This window comes from Lithobates pipiens, unplaced genomic scaffold, assembly GCF_037356315.1.
Source record: "Lithobates pipiens isolate NorthernLeopardFrog02 unplaced genomic scaffold, aLitPip1_a1.2 Scaffold_10, whole genome shotgun sequence".
NCBI lineage: Eukaryota > Metazoa > Chordata > Amphibia > Anura > Ranidae > Lithobates > Lithobates pipiens.
In genome coordinates this window covers 218071214-218090334 of record NW_027507686.1, presented here as the reverse complement: position 1 = coordinate 218090334, position 19121 = coordinate 218071214, and the positions used below count along the sequence as shown (strand labels likewise).

The window sequence follows — 19121 nt, the reverse complement described above, 5'->3', positions numbered from 1 at the left end:
AGTGCCAGCCCCATCTGCCAGCCCCATCTGCCTCCAGTGCCATCTGCCTCCATTGCCATCTGCCGTCAGTGCCACGTGTCGTCAGTGCCACGTGGGGTCACTATGTGGGCATTTCCATTGTCCTGGTGCTCCAGGGCCTTCAAAACTGTAATAGGTGGTTGAGAAATAAGATGTGTAATTTATGCTCCTAGAACGCCTGATGGTGCTATTTCAATATTGGGCCTCTGTATGTGGCCAGGCTGTGTAAAAGTCTCACACATTTGGTATCGTAATACTCAGAAGGAGTAGCAGAACGTATTTTGGGGTGTCATTTGTGGTATACACATGCCATGTGAGAGAAATAACCTATTACATTGAAAATTTTGTGAGAAAAAAAAAAAAATAAAAATCTTAATTTTGCAAAGAATTGTGGGAAAAAGACGACATCATCAAAAACCTCACCATGCATCTTAGTAAATACCTTGGAATGTCTACTTTCAAAAAAGGGGTCATTTGGGGGGTATTTGTACTTTCCTGACTTGTTCGGGTCGCAAGAAATGAGATAGGCCACCAGTACATCAGGTGTGATCAATTTTGTGCGATTCGCACCACAGCTTGTAGACTCTCTAACTTTCACAAAGACCAAATAATAGCCACTAATTTGGGTTATTTTTACCAAAGATATGTAGCAGTATAAATTGTGGCCAAATTTTATGAAAAAAAAATTATAATTTGCAAAATTTTATCACAGAAACAAAGAAATATGCGTTTTTTTTCCAAATTTTCGGTCTTTTTTCATTTATAGCGCAAAAAATAAAAACCCCAGAGGTGATCAAATACCACCAAAAGAAAGCTCTATTTGTGGGAAAAAAAAAAAAAAAAGGACACAAAATTCATTTGGGTACAGTGTTGCATGACTGAGTAATTGTCATTCAAAGTGTGAGAGCACCAAAAGCTGAAAATTGGTCTGGTCAGGAAGGGTGTTTAAGTGCCCAGTAAGCAAGTGGTTAAACCTTTCATGACTAAGCCCATTTTTGGAATTTGGTGTTTACAAGTTAAAATCCATATTTTTTGCTAGAAAATTACCTGGAACCCCCAAACATTATATATATTTTTTTTAGCAGAGACTCTAGAGAATAAAACGGAGATTGTTGCAATATTTTATGTCACACGGTATTTGCACAGCGGTGTTTTAAACGCAACTTTTTGGGAAAAGGGACACTTTCATGAATTTAAAAAAAACAGTAAAATGAGCCCAATTTTTTTGCATAATGTGAAAGATAATGTTATGCCGAGTAAACAGATACCAAACATGTCACACTTTATAATTGCACGCACTCGTGGATTGACGACAAAGTACGGTACCCAAAAATCTCAATAGGCGACGCTTTAAAAAAATTTTTTACGGTTACCAGGTTAGCGTTACAGAGGAGGTCTAGTGCTAGAATTATTGCTCTCGCTCTGACGATTGCGGCGATACCTCACATGTGTGATTTAAACACCATTTACATATGCAGGTGCGACTTCCGTTTGCTTTTTCTTTGCTTCGCGAGCTCGCAGGGACGGCGGGCACTTTTTTTTTTTTTTTTTATTTAATTTATTTTAAAATGACTAAATTGTTTAAAAAAAAAAAAAAAAAAAATTGATCACTTTTATTGCTGTCACAAGGAATGTAAACATCCCTTGTTACAGGTACTCTTTATGGAGGGATCAGGGGTCTAAAAGACCCCCCACCCCTTCTTTACACTTCAATGTATTCAGATCGCCGAAAATGGCGATTCTGAATACGTATATATTTTTAAAACTGGCGCCATTGGCAGCCGAGTAAACGGGAAGTGACGTCATGACGTCGCTTCCGTGTTTACTATTAGGATACTGGAACAAAGCCGATTACGGCTTTGTTGCAGTTCCTTCCCAGCAGCCGGAGGCAGCGGACGTGGAATCGGTGCTCCCGATCGTCCCCTCCCGCTCCTCCGGCATAACAGCCGAGCGGCTTTTAACCAATCGCTCGCTGAAAAAAAAAAAAAAAAAACTGTACCGGGATGATGCCTGCAGGTGCGGGCATCTTTCCGGTATAGCCCCCGGAAGCCGGGTACGCACATCTGCGTACGCTCGGCGGGAAGGGGATAAAATGCAAGTTTTTTTCCCTTAAATTTCCCTCCTAAAGTTGGGGTGTGCGTTATACATCGATATATACGGTACTTACAGGGACTCTTCAGCTTCCTTCCTCATTTCAGCCACCTGCTGCTCTCTCATCTTTTCTGCCACCTGTGCCTGTCGCTCAATCTCATTGAAGCTCTGGCTGCTCACCTTCTGCGCACCGAGACCTTTCTTTGCCCCCAGCTGCAAGACAGAAAAGTTGTCTGGACTACTGTCACTGCTTGCTGCAGTGTTTCTATAAAATGAACTTCTATGCAAAATATACTCACTCCTTTCTTTGTTGCAGCAGGTTTCTTCTTTCCAATAAGAGATGGCTTCATTTCTAGAAAATAAACAGATTTGCAGACATAGGAAAGGACTGTAGCGCACATGCATCAAGGGATTAGTAAGGTGGCAGAGCTCCATAGCACAGCGAGGTGCCCTGTGCCAGAGACAGTTTGAATTAGTTCACCAGATACTTTAAAAAGGGAGAGTATACAGAGAGCAAGACAATGAACATAGTCTTCCCTTCATTTGAATAGAATGGCTGACTCTGTAGAGGCAATAGTCACTAAAGTGATACAAAGACCAGTAAACCTAAAGCCTGGGACATACTAAGTTTTTTTACCACAGAGTTGAATAAAAAAAATAAAAAAAGGGGGGGGGGGGTCACTGTACTAACACTAGCGACGTTAGTGCAGCAATCTCCATTGTGCTATTGTGTTCTGATAGGGGGACCAACCCCTCACCCGAAAACACTAGTCAGTGCTCGCAGCCATTGGGAAGGTTTTCCAGCATGCTCGTTTGGCAGAAGATGGGTATATGTACCTGCTTTTACACACACTTTAATGGCATCCCAGTCTTAGTCTGTAGGGTTCAATATTGAGTTGGCCCACCCTTTGCAGCTATATACTAGTCCAGCTCAATTTTTAAACCCTATGGACTAAGACTGGGATGCCATTAAGACCTTCTGTAAGCATGAGCTGCAGGCACCTAGGGAAGCTGTTCTAACAGGCAAAGCCCAAATACGTCTGGGTAAGGTTTGAGCCAAAGCCAGAAGCTACACATACTGCAGCTGCTGGCTTTTAACAATAGGACACTTACCTGTCCTTGAGTCCCACGATGTCAGCACCGCAGGTGATGGAAACATCAGCTGTCGGGTGCTGCTGCCACCATTGCGGGTAAGGGAAAACGGCAGTGTAGCCTTATGGCTTCACGCCCCGGAACCCTAATGGCCCGGCGACAGGGAGGAGGAGGAGGGAGCCCCGCGGTTATGTCACGGCCCGGACTTCCGGAAGTGGTCCCCCCTCCCCCCCGAAAGGTGCCAACTGTGGCACCAGAGGGGGAGAGGAGAGAAATTAGTGGAAGTTCAACTTTTGAGTGGAACTCCGCTTTAACCTACTTTACTACTGGCCCATTACTATAACAGTCTGCCTTACCGGCCAACAGGAATGTGCAGTAGGTAGGGCAGGGGCAGGCAAGGTTTGAATCGTCACCATAAAAACTGAAGCTTTGCCAGTTATAATAACCAGCATTTTAAAGGTTGCTGCAGGCATGCGAAGTCACCTCTAGGTTCCATGTGCGATTCCAGATGTCTTTTTCTTAGGAAAAAACCTCTAAGCCATTATTAAACTGGACTGCACTACAGGAAGCACCAATAACTATTGCAGCTACAAGAGACTCCTTAATTGAGAAAGACGTTCAAGACTTTGCATCTCTGGTATGAAAAAAAACGCAAAAGGCATGCCAAGCACACAGCAGTCGGAGCGAGCCAGTCACCATCTGGTCACCTGTGCTGGGGTTCGGCTCCTGAGCACTGAGGCACATGGCCAGGTCTGAAGAGAGAGGAACATATGGGTTTAGCTGTTGCATGAGCTACAGGCATAATATACAGCCTCAGTAGAAGTACAGCGTATAGCCAGTCTCATACCTGGTCACACACCCTATAAATTTTAATTGGTCAGGTCAACAAGGTTTGCATTATTAAGTGAGCTACGCCTTACCAGTTTTAAGACCGTGCAGTGTCCCACATTTCAGAATTGTTAGTGAAACTATTTTAGTTGGCTGGTAAAGTCCTACTGTGTGACGATCTTAAAAATATATACACTTTACACGTTTCTTACCACTGACTGCTTCTACCACGTGTGCACATTTGTAAATAACTGCATAATTGATAGAGAACAGAAAACAGCATGAAGCAGGCAGAAATTGATTTAAGTTGTACTGAATAGCACTTAAAAAAAAATGCTAAAATGACAATAATATTAACAGAGAGGTCACTTTAGCATGCCTTAAGTACACCTTATGATGCCTACTTAAAGGTCACGAATCTGGGCCAAAAAGTTACTGTCTTCGTTTCCAAGCAATCCCACTACGCACTGTGCAGTGAAAACATGCTTCAATGTCTCCAAACCTATAGCTAGCACTGGGAAGCATGTCAAGCAGAAACCCGGAGCACAAAGACTAGATCACAGTTGGCCACCAGGACAAAGGGATTCACAGATCGTAAAGAAACAGAGGTGTAGCGAGATCACTTTGCTTGTAGTCCATTTTATTCCTCCAGCCCTATAGGGGTAGGTTGGTACCTCTGTATGGACCCGGGATGGAGAGGTAACCAATACAGGAGCCTGCAAGCAATACTCTGCATGACTGACTGCAAAAAAATAAATGCACATTTTTCTTTATCAATGTGACTGCATTATTAAAGATCAACTATGCCTTTAAAGTTTAAATTCACCTTTGTAAAAAATGAACGCACCTATATTTGTAGGTATAAAAATTGCCATATTTGTTTTTTTTACTAGGAGCCTGCAAAAGCACCTATTTCCAGCAAATCGCAGGTGCAATGCAGGGCTCTTGCAGACTGTCAGTGTAAGCCATCTGCTCATAGCTCGTACGGGCAGGCAGTTACACACTAACAGGAAGCATCAATTACCAGGCAGCAACCCGGATAGCTCGTAGCTCTCAATAAAACCGACAGCCACAAAGGCTGGTCCGTACTTGTCGTTCTTACATTCACAGGGATCTGCGAGCGAACGATGGGCATGGGTGGGCACAGCCCTATATGGCTGCATTTTTATTTATTTTAAATTGCGACAGTGAGTGCGGGGAGAAGATCTCGCGCTCGCTGTCACAACGGGGGATAGAGGGATGTGGGGGCTGCTGCAACAGTAACATGTTACACCCTGAGTGTAACATGTTATGAAAGGTGAACTTTTCCTTTAACCTGAAGATCACATGACCTAGGATCTATCGCCATCAAATCCAGCTGATAGTTTAAAAAAAAAAAAAAAAAAAAGTAAAGTAGAGTACTTTAACCACTTGCCGCCCGCCCTATAACAGAATCACGGCGGCAAAGTGGTTTCAAAATCCTGACCGGACGTCATATGACGCGATCAGGATTTTGAGCCTGGGGCACCCATCGCAGCGATCGTTGTTGCGGGGTGTCAGTCAGTCTGTCAGACACGAGTAGAGCTAATCGGCTGCTCCTCTGACAGGAACCGCCTATCCATGCCCATCCATATTGTTTTATTTGTTTAGCAAAAGAAAGCTCTATTTGTGGGAGGGGAAAAAAAAAATAAAAAATGAAAAAAAATAAATAAATAATTTGCATTTGGGTACAGTGTACCATGACTGCGCAATTGTCATTCAAAGTGCAACATCGCTGAAAGCTCAAAATTGGTCTGGGCAAGAAGGTGTTTAAGTGCCCTGTATTGAAGTGGTTAAAGTGGTTGTAAACCTTTACAAACCACTTTGACCTACAGGTTAAGGCTAGGCTGTAGGTCCAAGAAATATCTCCTAAACCTACACGGTTTAGGAGATATTTGCCAAAAGACAGGTACCGCTGTCTACGGCGCATGCACTGAGCACGTGGCGGCTCCCGTGCGCATGCGCGGGAGTGATGTCATCCCGGCTCAGTCGAATGGCAGCGCCGGAGCAGCAAGACCCACCAAGAAGATGGAGGCTCCGTACACAAGGGGACAGCGGTGACTTCGCTGGCTCCTGTGTCAGGTAAGTGACACATAATGGGCTACTATGCGATGCACAGTAGTCCATTATGCTTTACCTTTGCAGGGAATCAAAGAGGAAGTAAACCCATCAGGGTTTACTTCCCCTTTAAAGTGTAACTTTACACATAACTTGATAAAAAATTATGTTCTTTAGCAAGGAACATACATTCCATGCTAGTTATACTACCAAAAAAGTCCCAAAAACTATGTCATTTTCTGCAATTAAAATTAATTTTCCAGTCTTAGTTTTTACATCTTGGCTCAGCTACAGTGCTCAGGCTCATAGGCTTACGAGAGAAAAACAGGGAGAGAAAATAAAACACTATCCTGTAAGTGAAAGGATTTTGTGTCTCGCCGACAGCAGCATTTGTCCCGTCACCTCTCCTCCTGTTCTTGTGGTCCCCCAGGAGTCATTCCTATTGCGCTCCCCCCCCCCCCCAAGCTGAAAATCTTAAAGCGGTCAGCAGATAAGTCTTTAAGGACTCACTGATTATCGGCACAGTGGCCAGAAGTGGACGCAAGAACGGCGAGAAAACGCCACACTTTTTATGCTTTTACAAATCACATTTATTTGATGTCAGAGTCCTCTCTGCTATATTTAATAAAAATAGTTTGAGCGTTTTCGATATACTACACTAATGGAGGTATTTTTTTCCTCTTTTTCCCCCACTTTGTGAGTTTGATCACCATTGGAGTGTCCAGACGTGGATGCGGAGTATCCGTGCAGTTATAATATATACAGGGACAGAGGACCCCCTGGTGGCAGATATCGGAATAGGAGAAAAGGTTATCCATAGGATTTCTATGCTGATACCACAAGGATTGGAGGAGAGAGTTCTGTGAGCTCATTTTTGGATTGCATATATATCTTTTCTTACTCAAAGGGATTTACGGGCAGGATCAGCGTTTTGAGAAATAAACCCATTAAGACAGACATCATTTATAAGAGAAAATAAATGGACTCATGTACATTGTAGTATTTGGTGCCTTTTAGCAATTTCCCAGTTTTAGATTTTAAGTTTACATTTATGTGAACATTGGACTCTGGACTTTTTATCAAGATATATTATTCAGTTTATTAACCATACTATCATTATATTTATTCATTATTTCAGATTGGGTGCATAACACAAGATGACTATTGGATTTATTATATTGTTTTGTGTTATGTGAACACTTAGATTTTGCTGCAGGTAGATCATATTGCACCTTTTTGCACTGTTTATACTCACGGAGAGTACTTTTATTATTTTTTAGAGCACATTTTTCATAGTAACGCGAAGGCTTCTTTATCACAGTTTTGTCTTTCCATGATGCAGCACTGGGTACCTGAGCAGCCAATCGCTAGGCCTGAACACCATCACATGGGTAGAAAGGGAGAGAATGCTAAGCCCTTTGTAAACCACTGCCACATGGATTTGTAGTTTACACTGGGATTTTGATTTTTTTGCTTCGGCGGCCAAAGTAGCAGAGGAAAGTACTTTATATGCAGCCAAATTATGGTCCAATGCAACTTATTGAAAGGGAAGATGTAAAAACAAGGAGGAGGTGTTGTCATTAGTGGCAAGTAAGGCTTCATTTTACACGGGACGCTGTTTAACCACTCAATGATTTAACTTGACAGCTAGAAACTGATGTCTAAAGACATCCATTTAGCCATGTTTATACCTAGAAGCATTTTTTTTTGTTGTTTTTTTGGTTAAAATGAAAAATGTCCGTAAACGAAATGCTGCTAAATGCGAATTACTGGGTTTAGCAGCATTTACAGGCCGTTACAGGCATTTGGAGTTTCAAATTCCTCTGAACAGCCAAAAAATGCTTCTAAACTCAACTACCTAGAAAAGGACCCTCCTGTGTACATGTACTGATAAGATAACAGAGGAGAGTTCAGGGGTAGCTGAAAAAAAAAAAAAAATATATATATATATATATATATATACTCAACTTCTCCTAAACATCCGTTTACCAGCAGCAGTGTACATGAGGCCTAATGCCGCGTACACACAACCGGACTTTTCAACATCAAAAGTCAGACGGAATGATTCCGGCAGACCATTCGATCGTGTGTGGGCTGCAGCGGACTTTTGATTTGCAAAAGTCTGACAGACTTTAGAAATGGAACAGGTTTCAAATATTTCCGAAAGAACTCCGCCGGACCCAGTTCCTACTGAGAAATCCGCTCGTGTGTGTGCTAGTCCGACGGACAAAAACCGACACGAGGGCAGCTATTGGCTACTGGCTACGAACTTCCTTATTCTAGTCCAGTCGTACGTCATCACATTCGAATCCGTCGGACTTTGAACGGACTTGGCCACACACAATCACACCATTTGGAAAGTCCGTCAGAACTTCGTCGAAAGTCTGTCGGACCCAGACCCTCAAAAAGTCTGGTCGTGTGTACGCGGCATAAGAGGTCAGTCTTCATTTTGTAACTTATGGCAGAAAACATAATAACTCACTATGGGTAATATATACACATTATTCAGTTTTACCAAGTAATACACAATATTTTCTGTATGGAATGTTGTCACTTAAAATAAAGTTCATGTTACTTGTTCAGTAACACATATCAGCCAAGGAATGCATCCAACATGTTACAGAGGCAGAAAGTAAATGGCCATATGTTTCTCTCGGTCTCTCTACGGTGGATTTGAACAGTTTTCAAGTGATAGTAAATGTTCATTTTTTTGTGTTTTTTCTTTTAAACAAACCTGTCATACTTACTTGCTCTGTGGAATGGCTTTGCACAGAGCAGCCCTGATCCTCTTCTTGGGTCCCTCGCCTGCGCTCCTGACTGCTCCCCCTTGGCTAGTGCGCCCAATAGCAAGCCGTTTGCTATGGGGGCACTGGTGTGTGTGCTTGCTCCCGAGCCCCGCTCTATGCGTCCATAAGACACAAAGTCGTGTCTCAGCACCACTCCCACTCTCTCGTCATTAGCTCACTGACTGATTGAAAGCCGTGGGAACCAATGACTCCCGCTGCAGTCTCAGCCAATAAGGAGAAAGAGACCTGGGACAGCCAAGGCTCCCGTGCAGATCACTGGATCAAGAGGGGGCTCAGGTGAGTATTATGGCTGTGGGGGGGGGGGGGGGGGGGGAGCTGCACATCTTCAGCCTTTAAACTAAGAGAACTTCTGTAAAAACGTAGGTTTCCATCACTTACCAAGCTGAGGAAATATGTAGGGCAAGCATTCTGACCAAATCTTGCCAACCCTCTGAATCTCTGACCCAGAAAAAGAATGTAACCAATGCAGTCAGAACCAATTCCCAGTTGTACCTAGTCTAGTTTTTTTTTTTTTTTTTTTTTTTTTTTTTTTTTAAAAGAGTTTTGAAATCAATGCATAGAATAGTCAGTTGAGCACTGGGGTTGATTTCCTAAACCTGGAGAGTTCTAACTCTGGTGCAGCTGTGCATGGTAGCCAATCAGCTTCTAACTTCAGCTTGTTCAATTAAGCTGCAACTAAAAACCTGGAAGCCGATTGGTTTCTAGGTGGAGCTGCACCAAATATTGCACTCTCCAGTATTAGTAAGGCCCCTTTCACACGGGTTGTCCGATCAGGTCCGCCTGTCAGTTTTTGTTAGGTGGACCCGATTGAACATCTCACTGTCCTCTATGGAACGGCTGATATCCGCTGACACCCGCCGCTATCCGATCCGCCAAAAACAGGTGGATGGTGGTCCTATTTTCTCTTTGTCCAGAGGATTGGATTTCCCAATAGAGGAGCACAGCAGAGTGGACAGGACCAGTCATCTGCATGCTCAGGGGTGCATTCAGTGCCCCCACAGAAACTGGAACCTGCATACGTTTTTTGCAGCACAATTTTCTTTATCATCACTCCTCCAACATGACTGTGGAATAGGCCTTACATCCTAACCTTCTTCCTCCACAGCCTATTCAGCCAACTCAACGTGATCCTGTTTGAAACCAATAAGATTCAGAACAAGCAAGTTTTAATGAGACTTACCAACTGTGGCTTTGGGTGACGTACACAGACTGTCAACACTAGGGCCAGTCTCCACACCTGCAGGCACAGCAATGAGTGTTACACAAGAACTCTGAACAAGTCACAACACTGCCAAAACTAAATAAAGAGCCAACACTCACCAATCGGCTCACTGCTCACAGAGACACCAACCGGCTGTTTTGCAGCTGATGGAATTGTCACAGCTGCTTCAGTTACTGGGGCTGCCTCCCACGAGGACTAAAAATTAAATAAAATAAAAAAAAATAGTTGCTCAGCATGAGAATACACAATCCATTAATTAGAAAGCAGTTATAACACCAAAGGAATGCAATTTTAGCTAAAATGAGCTCACCCTCCCCCCATGCTTCAATCCGGGGACCATGGCGTCTGGCGTTTGTTTACATCCTGTGCTGACATTTTCAGTGCGCTGGTCTTTCCTCCACAAAAATTCCCCATAGCAGAGGGGAAAGATGCTAAGGACCCAAGTTTCCTAACAGGGCTAGTTCCCTTTAAAGTAGAACGAACGATCCAAGAACTTTTTTTTTTTTTAAAAAGGTCCCTCGCCAGCATCAGCATCTTGTACCCAGCTTCTACCTGGTGCAGGCTGCGGCCATCTTCATTGGCCAGAGATAGTTTATGTCACTCAGGCACAGTGCCAGAATGTAAACTGAGCTGTGCTTGCCTGCGAGAAGACGGATTATGTTTATTTTATTGCAGAGATGTTGCATATCACTTCTGCAATAAAGATCTGGCCTGCTCATAGTCTTTAAATCTGGAACTATAGTTCAGTTTTAAAGTATTGACTTTTACTAAAATTACAGAGCCTGGGACTTAGAATCCATTCATTCCCTGTGCTGTATAAAGCCTGAACCTAGGATCCCCATCATTCACCTGTGTACAGACTATGCCTAGGACCCAAACTGCTTCCAAGGTGACCAATCTGAAGATTAAAGAATAAGTTCACTCTTACAAAAAATAAATAAATAAATAAAATAAAAAAGTGCATTTAGAGCTTAGAAAGCATTGCACTCGTGATCAGTGGAGTAGGGGTGCAATGTTAGGGTCGGTTTACACTATTGCGATGCAAGAACCCTGCAAATCAACTGTGGGTTCCCGCATCGCACCCGGCACGCACAGCAGTTCACACTGCCATATGCGAACTGCTGGGGAGTGTCATACGTTAACGACACCCCCATTTCAGCTCGCATATCTAACTGCGAACTGACAGTTCCATGAATCGCATCGCATATGTGTGAACACACATGCAATCCGATTCTGATCCGAACAGAAAAAAAGGGTCCTGTGCGTGTTCACACCGAAAGCAGTGCGATATCAGCCATACTATCTGTATGACCGACATTGCACCCACACAGACATCGCATGTAATGTGAACAGCAGTGCGCTGCGCATTACATGCGATGTCTGCCATTGCAATAGTGTGAACTGGCCCTTAGACTTAGAGTCCTGCAGCTTTCTGTCCCTACCTCCATATTGGCTGGCTGTCTGAAAGATGCAGGGCTTGTGAATGAACTACAAGAGCGCTCATCAGTGTCCACACATTTCAATCAGACCTACAACATGTCAGCCACGGTGGATGACAGTACTTGTTCATTCATTCACAGGAAACTGAATGAATGACACAGCTGTGTGGTGGATCCTCACATAACCACACTCTTTTCAAAAAGTGACAGCTGATGTGGGGAGAAGATCCGCCACACACACACAAATTTTTAGGCATGTCACTGGTTTTAACCACAACTTGATAACTCTTCAGCATTTTAAAGAAAATACACATGGAAAGTATTAAGCTGTCAATTAGATGAAAAAGAGCAGGCATCTGGAGTTCAAGTCAAACTTGAACGCTTGCATCCAGCCAGAAGTTTAACATTTTTCATGTACATATGGGTTTCCTTCACAATAAGACATACCTGGGTCAGTTCAGCAAAGAAGTCAGACTCCTCCTTCTCTGGGGAACTAGCAAGGGTGCAATTCATTCCATCTATCCACAGCTAGAAGAAAAGTCCACAAATATTGTTCACGTTCTTTCCAGGACACGATTATTTGTCTTTGCATTCAAGCAGAACAAGGCCCTTGTAAACAGAGCATTTCAACAGAATTTTCACTGAACAAGATTTGATATGATACATTTAGTGACACAAGAACTGCAAAAGGTATTGAATTTATTCTTCACCAAAACTGCAGCATGTATCCTCAAAACACATCACAGGAAGAACCTCCATGGTTAACACAGGATAGAATAATAATTAGACTTGGGAAACTTAACATTAATAAATCACCAGGACCGGATGGCTTGCACCCGAGGGTACTTAGGGAACTCAGTCAAGTAATTGCCAGACCATTGTTCCTAATTTTTACTGACAGCCTACTGACTGGAATGGTACCAGCTGATTGGAGAAAAGCCAATGTAGCAACAATATTTAAAAAAGGTCCCAAAATACATCCCTGGGAATTACAGACCAGTTAGCCTAACATCAAAAGTATGTAAACTCTTGGAGGGGATGATAAGGGACTATATAAAAACACACACACACACACACACGAGAACGGTATCATTAGCAGTAATCAGCATGGATTCATGAAGAATCGTTCTTGCCAAACCAATCTACTAACCTTCTATGAGGAGGTGAGATAAAGGAAGGCTCGTAGGCGTGGTGTAAATGGGGAGTACTCGGAATGGTCAGGGGTGGGTAGTGGGGTCCACAGGGTTCTGTGTTGGGGCCAATCCTATTTAAAATTGTTAATAAACGACCTGGGAGCATGGGGAAAACAGTTCAATCTCTGTATCTGCCCTGCTTAGCTTGGTATCGTTGGCAATAACTTCTCCACAGGATGTGGAAATCTTGCAAAAATATCTGAACAAATTAATGGGGTGGGCAACTACATGGCAAATGAGGTTCAATGTAGAAAAATGTAAAATAATGCATTTGGGTGGCAAAATTAGGAATGCAATCTATACACTGGGAGAGAACCTCTGGGGGAATCTAGGATGGAAAAGGACCTGTGGGTCCTAGTAGATAGGCTCAGCAATGGCATGCAATGCCAAGCTGCTGCTAACAAAGCAAACAGAATATTGGCATGCATTAAAAAGGGGATTAACTCCAGAGATAAAACGATAATTCTCCCGCTCTACAAGACTCTGGTCCGGCCGCACCTGGAGTATGCTGTCCAGTTCTGGGCACCAGTCCTCAGGAAGGCTGTACTGGAAATGGAGCGAGTACAAAGAAGGACAACAAATCTAATAAAGGGTCTGGAGGATATTAGTTATGAGGAAAGGTTGCGAGCCCTGAACTTATTTTCTCTGGAGAAGAGATGCTTGAGAGGTGATATGATTTCAATATACCTTATGTATCGGCGTATAACACGCACCCCAAGTTTAGGAGGAAATTTTAAGGGGAAAAAAAAACCCTTACATTTAAATGCCCATCAATGCAGCCTTCCCAGTGTCCATATGTGGGCTTGTGTCATTGCAGCCTCCCCAGTTGCCCATATGTGGGCTTGTGTCATTGCAGCCTCCCCAGTTGCCCATATGCGGGCTTGTGTCATTGCAGCCTCCCCAGTTGCCCATATGCGGGCTTGTGTCATTGCAGCCTCCCCAGTTGCCCATATGCGGGCTTGTGTCATTGCAGCCTCCCCAGTTGCCCATATGCGGGCTTGTGTCCTTGCAGCCTCCCCAGTTGCCCATATGCGGGCTTGTGTCCTTGCAGCCTCCCCAGTTGCCCATATGCGGGCTTGTGTCCTTGCAGCCTGCCCAGCGTCCTTGCAGCCTTGTTTAAAATTGGCACCAATTGGAGGAGGAGAGGCACGATCGCCGCCGACATACACAAAAAGACGAGTGTACTTTGGCTAGACCCGGCTCGTCTCGCAGTCCCGCCCACCTCCACTAATTGCGAGAGGAGAGGAGCAAGCGGAGCCGACATACACAAAGCCCAGTGTACTTCGGCTAGACTCGGCTCTACTCAGTCAGGGGCAGGACTGCGAGAGGAGCCGAGTCTAGCCGAAGTACACTTGGCTTTGTGCATCTCGGCTCAGCTCGCTCCTCTCATCACAATCAGCGGTAGATCGGCATACAACACGCACCCACGATTTCCCCCTGATTTTAAAGGGGAAAAAAAATGCGTGTTATATGCCAAGAAATACGGTACAAATACCATACTGGTGACCCCACAATAGGGATAACTCTTTTTTCGCGAAAGGGAGTTTAACAAGATTTGTGGCCACACATTAAAATTAAAAGAAAAAGGGTTTAACATTAAACTACATAGAGCGGCAAGGATGTGGAATTCCCTTCCACAGGCAGTGGCATTGATAGTTTCAAGAAACTATTAGATAAGCACCTGAACGACTGCAACATACAGGGATATACAATGTAATACTGACATATAATCAAACACATAGGTTGGACTTGTGTCCTTTTTTCAACCTCACCTACTATGTCACTATTTACACAGCCTTTGATTATAGTAAGCGGTGTACTGACAAATGGCTTCACTGCTCAGTAGCCTAGGTTTCGGTGTTAGGGCCTGAATGTGCAGAGGTTCAAGGGTCGAGCAGAGAGATTTGAGTTACCAGTAATAATACACTAATGAACAAAACAGGGGTCAGGGGGCACTAGGGAGGGTAGTACAGAAAAGCAAGCTGAAAGTTTTTTCATGTACATACTTGCACTTTGTACTCCAGTAACACAATGTTGTGTAATATTATCTTGTATAGGAAATCCCAGTGCTGCATAAATCCCTCTGGAAATACTCACATCAGTGCCATGTTTGGACATGGCTGCACTGGCCAATTGCCGGATCTTCTCCCGATACATTTGAGCGCTGCGACTGTTGTACTTGGCATTGGTGTCATTAGTGGTACAGCCATGCTGGTGGAAGAAGGCATTCTGTAGCAAGAACACAAAAGAAGTAGGTGAACAATCACAAACTTTAAAAAGGAACCTAGGTCAAAAATGCAAAGTATAGTAGAAGCCATCATCGGGTAAAACTGTGTGTCATGTGCATACACGGTTGACAGAGGTCGCAACAATTAGTAAAAGGAAATAGTTTGGTTTGGCCAGCTTGGCCCAAATGAACTATATAAAAGTGATACTAAACCTGGCATTATGCTTTATCTTTTTTTTTTTTTTCTTCCTCTTACATCGTAATTTATCATTTTAACCACTTCAATGACGGGCGCTCTCTTACCCCTTACTGCCCAGGCAAGTTTTCAGTGCGGTCACATTTTAAATGGCAATTGCTCATGCAACAATGTACCAAAATAAAATTTTTAAATTTTTATAATTTGAGACAGATAGCGCTTCATTTTGGTGTTATTTTATCATCTGGGTTTCTGTTATAACATTTTCAAGCAAGTAATTTCTCTTCTCTGAATTGCACTGATGAGGCTGCACTGATATCAGTATGAACAATGTACTCATTGTGCCTTGTCAGATCGGCTCTCCTTTCCTCACATGCTGTCTGTGTGCAAGGAAAGGACAACCGATGACTGACAAGTCTGTTTCCACGTGACCAGCTGTGTCCAAAGCACACAGCGGTCACAGAGCGCACGCCATAGGGCATGTGGGAGGCACGTATATTGGAAGATGTCCATGGACATCCTCCCAGAACTGGAGGCCTGTGCAGTAGCAGTCTTTCAGCTATAGAGCAGGTGGGAAGTGGTTAAACTGTTTTTGTCTTGGATAGGTTTTAAAACACCTTTTCTAGTGAAGCGGTCTCTTCCCCCTCTCCCACTCCGGTGTTCTGTGCTGGCATATACAAGTAACAGCCCTAACCCTATCAAAAGTTTCCTCATGGAGACATATAGTGTAGTGTAGAGGAATACTAGAAGAAGTTTTTTCACCTTTATGCATTAAGGTGAAAAAACACAAGAGTTTACAACCCCTTTAAGCTCTGGTTATGTTGGCATACTCACACACAAACACACTTGCCATTTTCTAGGTTTTTGACATGTCACGTTAATTAAAAATTAAAACTTCCGGCGGCATAAATGGATTGCTACCAGTGGTTACTCACAGCGTTGGCATTGCCTCCAACTTGCATGCACCTCAGCTGATACCAGCTCCAGTTGGAATCAAGTTCAGTTGACCTGAAAGAGAGACCCAAGTCAGCACTGCTTCCATTTTTGTAAACTAGACAACACAGTGGCTTAGTGGTAAATGCTACTTCTTGCTTTAAGCTGACTCTATACTCCGATTTAAAATAAATAAAAATCTATTTCGTGTATGTATTCTTAATGCAAAAAAAAATAAAAAAAATAAATAAATAATATTTACTTTCTATTGCTCTGTGACCTGTCTTCCTGTTAGGGGGGTCTACATTCATTCTATATGGTCCCACTATATGTATGAATATAGCCACACTGTTTCTCTTGCTCACAAGATGGACTATGGGATTTGTAGCATACATAGAGCAGTGCATAATAAAAAAAATAAAAATAAAAACACGCCATTAACATGCACTACTCCTTCAAAACAGCCAGAGAGGAGGAAAAAAACGCAGCGGTTCTGGAGCGCACAAAGGAAGCAAAAAAACACAGTAAGAAACAATTAAAAAATAGATTACAGAACCATTAATTACTGAATATGTATGAATCCCCCCCCCCCTGCCAAAAAATAAGGGATATCATTTAATGTTACTTCAACAACTGTAGATTAAATAAACTGTGTGGCCAGTTTACAGTCAACCACAACCTTTCTAAACAATGTTAATACATTTTTAAACTGTTTATGCAAGCACCATTGGGTGCCTGATGAACAGACAGTATGGAGGCTAAGGACCAGTCCGCAGAATTAAAATATGAAGCAAACATAAGGGGGATCCTTTACTAAAACTGTAGAGTGCAAAATCTAGTACAGTTGTGCATAATAGCCAATCAGCTTCTAACTTTAATTTGTTCAGTTAACCTTTGACAATAAAACCTGGAAGCCGATTGGTTGCTATGCAGCACTGTAACAGATTTTGAACTCTAGTTTTAGTAAATCCACCCTATAGTAGTGTATTCTTCTACTACAACCTTCTTGAACAGCGGTGGGTTAACTGCTGCATTACAGGAGCTTTCCAGGTACGGAAATGTTATGCATAGTTACATAGATCCAGTTTGGACCAACAGAACTATGCGTTTACCATACCTGGCTGATGCCCCTGGAAGCTGGAAATCACTGAAATATACACCGCTACTCCACTGACCTCCATTAGCTTTTGGGTCCTGCACTGAGCCGCTGTCCTGCTGCATTCTGAACACAGGAGATTGGCCACTCAGTACAGGCACCATTCAGAGAATGTTTTGCATTCTTGAATGATGCAACGCGTTCTCCGATTTGATGAGGTGGAGAGGCAGGGCACTGATGTAACATCCACTTCATCCAACCAGAAAACCTATTATCTAAATGGCAAATGTCCTGAGTAGCCAACTCCCTGTGTCCAGAATGCAGAAATGAAGCTGCTCAGCATGGGACCTGGAAGAAAGTGGAGATCCTTGGAATAGCTGTGTCTACTTCAGTGGATTTCCAGATTCCCAGAGCATTGGCCAAGTATAGCGTTTTGCATAGTTACATAGGTCCAAGCTGGACCAACTTACCAATGTATAAAATATCCACGTTTCAAAACTTTTGCTCATGCTATGTCTATTATCTAACTAATCACCCACCTGATGAAGCTGAGATGAACTCCCAGAGATCGATGTATTCCAGAGCAATCAATGCATAGAAACACTCCATAGGTGATGCTGGCCCAGCTGGGGTTCTTCGCTCCACAATCAAAGCATGACTGGAAAAACAAGAAAAACAAAACAGATGAAGCATCCAGTGCAGAAATCGGAACAAATGTGCATGTATAGTCTAGGGCTGCAACTAGCGATTATTTTCAAAATCCATTATAACCTTAAAAAAGTGTGGTGTATAATATAGTTAATATGTAAACTTTTTTTTTTTTTTTTATTAAAGGCATGGTATTAATGAAAACTGCCTCATCCCTGCATTCATGGCAGCAATGAATATCGAACCAAGAGCGTTGCTTCCTCTTTTAACAGTTTTTTTTTTTTATCAGATAGAGTTTATTAAATAACAAAACATACAAGTATAATTTACAGCTTATATCTCAAGCATAGATTCTTGTCACAACATAGAAGCTTATTCAACCCTGCAAGAGGAATATTCAAGCATTGTTTCACATCTCCCCATACCAAATCGTCCTGACCACAGTAGATGTTGACACGGTATATCCTGGCTGTGCTTTAGTTTACTCATTCAGAATTACCTACGGTAGGTGTCTTACATTTAGTGCCTCCCCCAGCTCAAACCTCCCTTCCCCTTCTTTTATCTCAGCATTCTGTCCGTGACCAGATCAACCGGAGAGAGGCCGGGGGTATCCAACCAGGGTGCTCATAGTTTGTCAAACTTTTCCTGTCGTCCTCTATGCTGAAAGACATACTTTTCCATCCTAATGGTGTCCCCCATTTGGGCAATCCACTCCCCCAGCTTCGGAGGCTCAGTCGCCTTCCAATGCCGAAGAATCAGCTTACGCGCTTAGAACAGGGCCCTGGCCACGGCCTGTCTAATATTGTCCCCCATGGGAATGTCGTCTAGAATCCAGAGTAGGCATGGTTTTGGGTCTGCGGGTAAGGTAGTCTGATACACTGTTAGTGGTGGCCAGTACCCGTGTCCAGAATAAGTGCAGTTTGTGGCACCTCCACAACAGATGGATTAAGACCCCGTGATCTCTCGCACACCTGGGACAACCGGAGTCCTGTCTCACCCCCATCCGAAACAGTCTGTCGGGTGTGTAGTGTACTCTGAATACAATATATAATAATTGAGATAGCCGCTGGGCCACATTTACAGAGCAATATAAATAACTGCCTGGAGTGCCTCCTCCCATTGCTCAGCCTCGAATGTTCCGACATCCCTCTTCCATTTATTTAATTCAGCCTGCGGAAAACCCCCCAGGCAGGCATTGAGGGCCATAGAGTAAGTTCCAGAAATAAAGCCCTGGAACTGTGATACGTTAGCCATA

General features: G+C 43.2%; 1 protein-coding gene across 2 annotated transcripts in view; it reads right to left on the bottom strand.

Annotated features, from left to right (window-relative positions):
• ARFGAP2 (ARF GTPase activating protein 2) overlaps positions 1 to 19121 on the bottom strand; it is a 59619-nt gene that overhangs the window by 30151 nt on the left and 10347 nt on the right. Inside the window, exons 2-10 of one of the 2 annotated variants that reach the window (XM_077461195.1) lie at positions 17758 to 17876; positions 16125 to 16197; positions 14864 to 14995; positions 12021 to 12101; positions 10233 to 10329; positions 10093 to 10149; positions 3909 to 3953; positions 2409 to 2461; positions 2186 to 2322 (exon numbers count right to left, since the gene is read on the bottom strand). In XM_077461195.1, the coding sequence (XP_077317321.1) occupies positions 2186 to 2322; positions 2409 to 2461; positions 3909 to 3953; positions 10093 to 10149; positions 10233 to 10329; positions 12021 to 12101; positions 14864 to 14995; positions 16125 to 16197; positions 17758 to 17876 (794 nt within the window). The remainder of the gene's footprint in view (positions 1 to 2185; positions 2323 to 2408; positions 2462 to 3908; positions 3954 to 10092; positions 10150 to 10232; positions 10330 to 12020; positions 12102 to 14863; positions 14996 to 16124; positions 16198 to 17757; positions 17877 to 19121) is intronic. The other variant, XM_077461203.1, reaches the window with a different exon arrangement.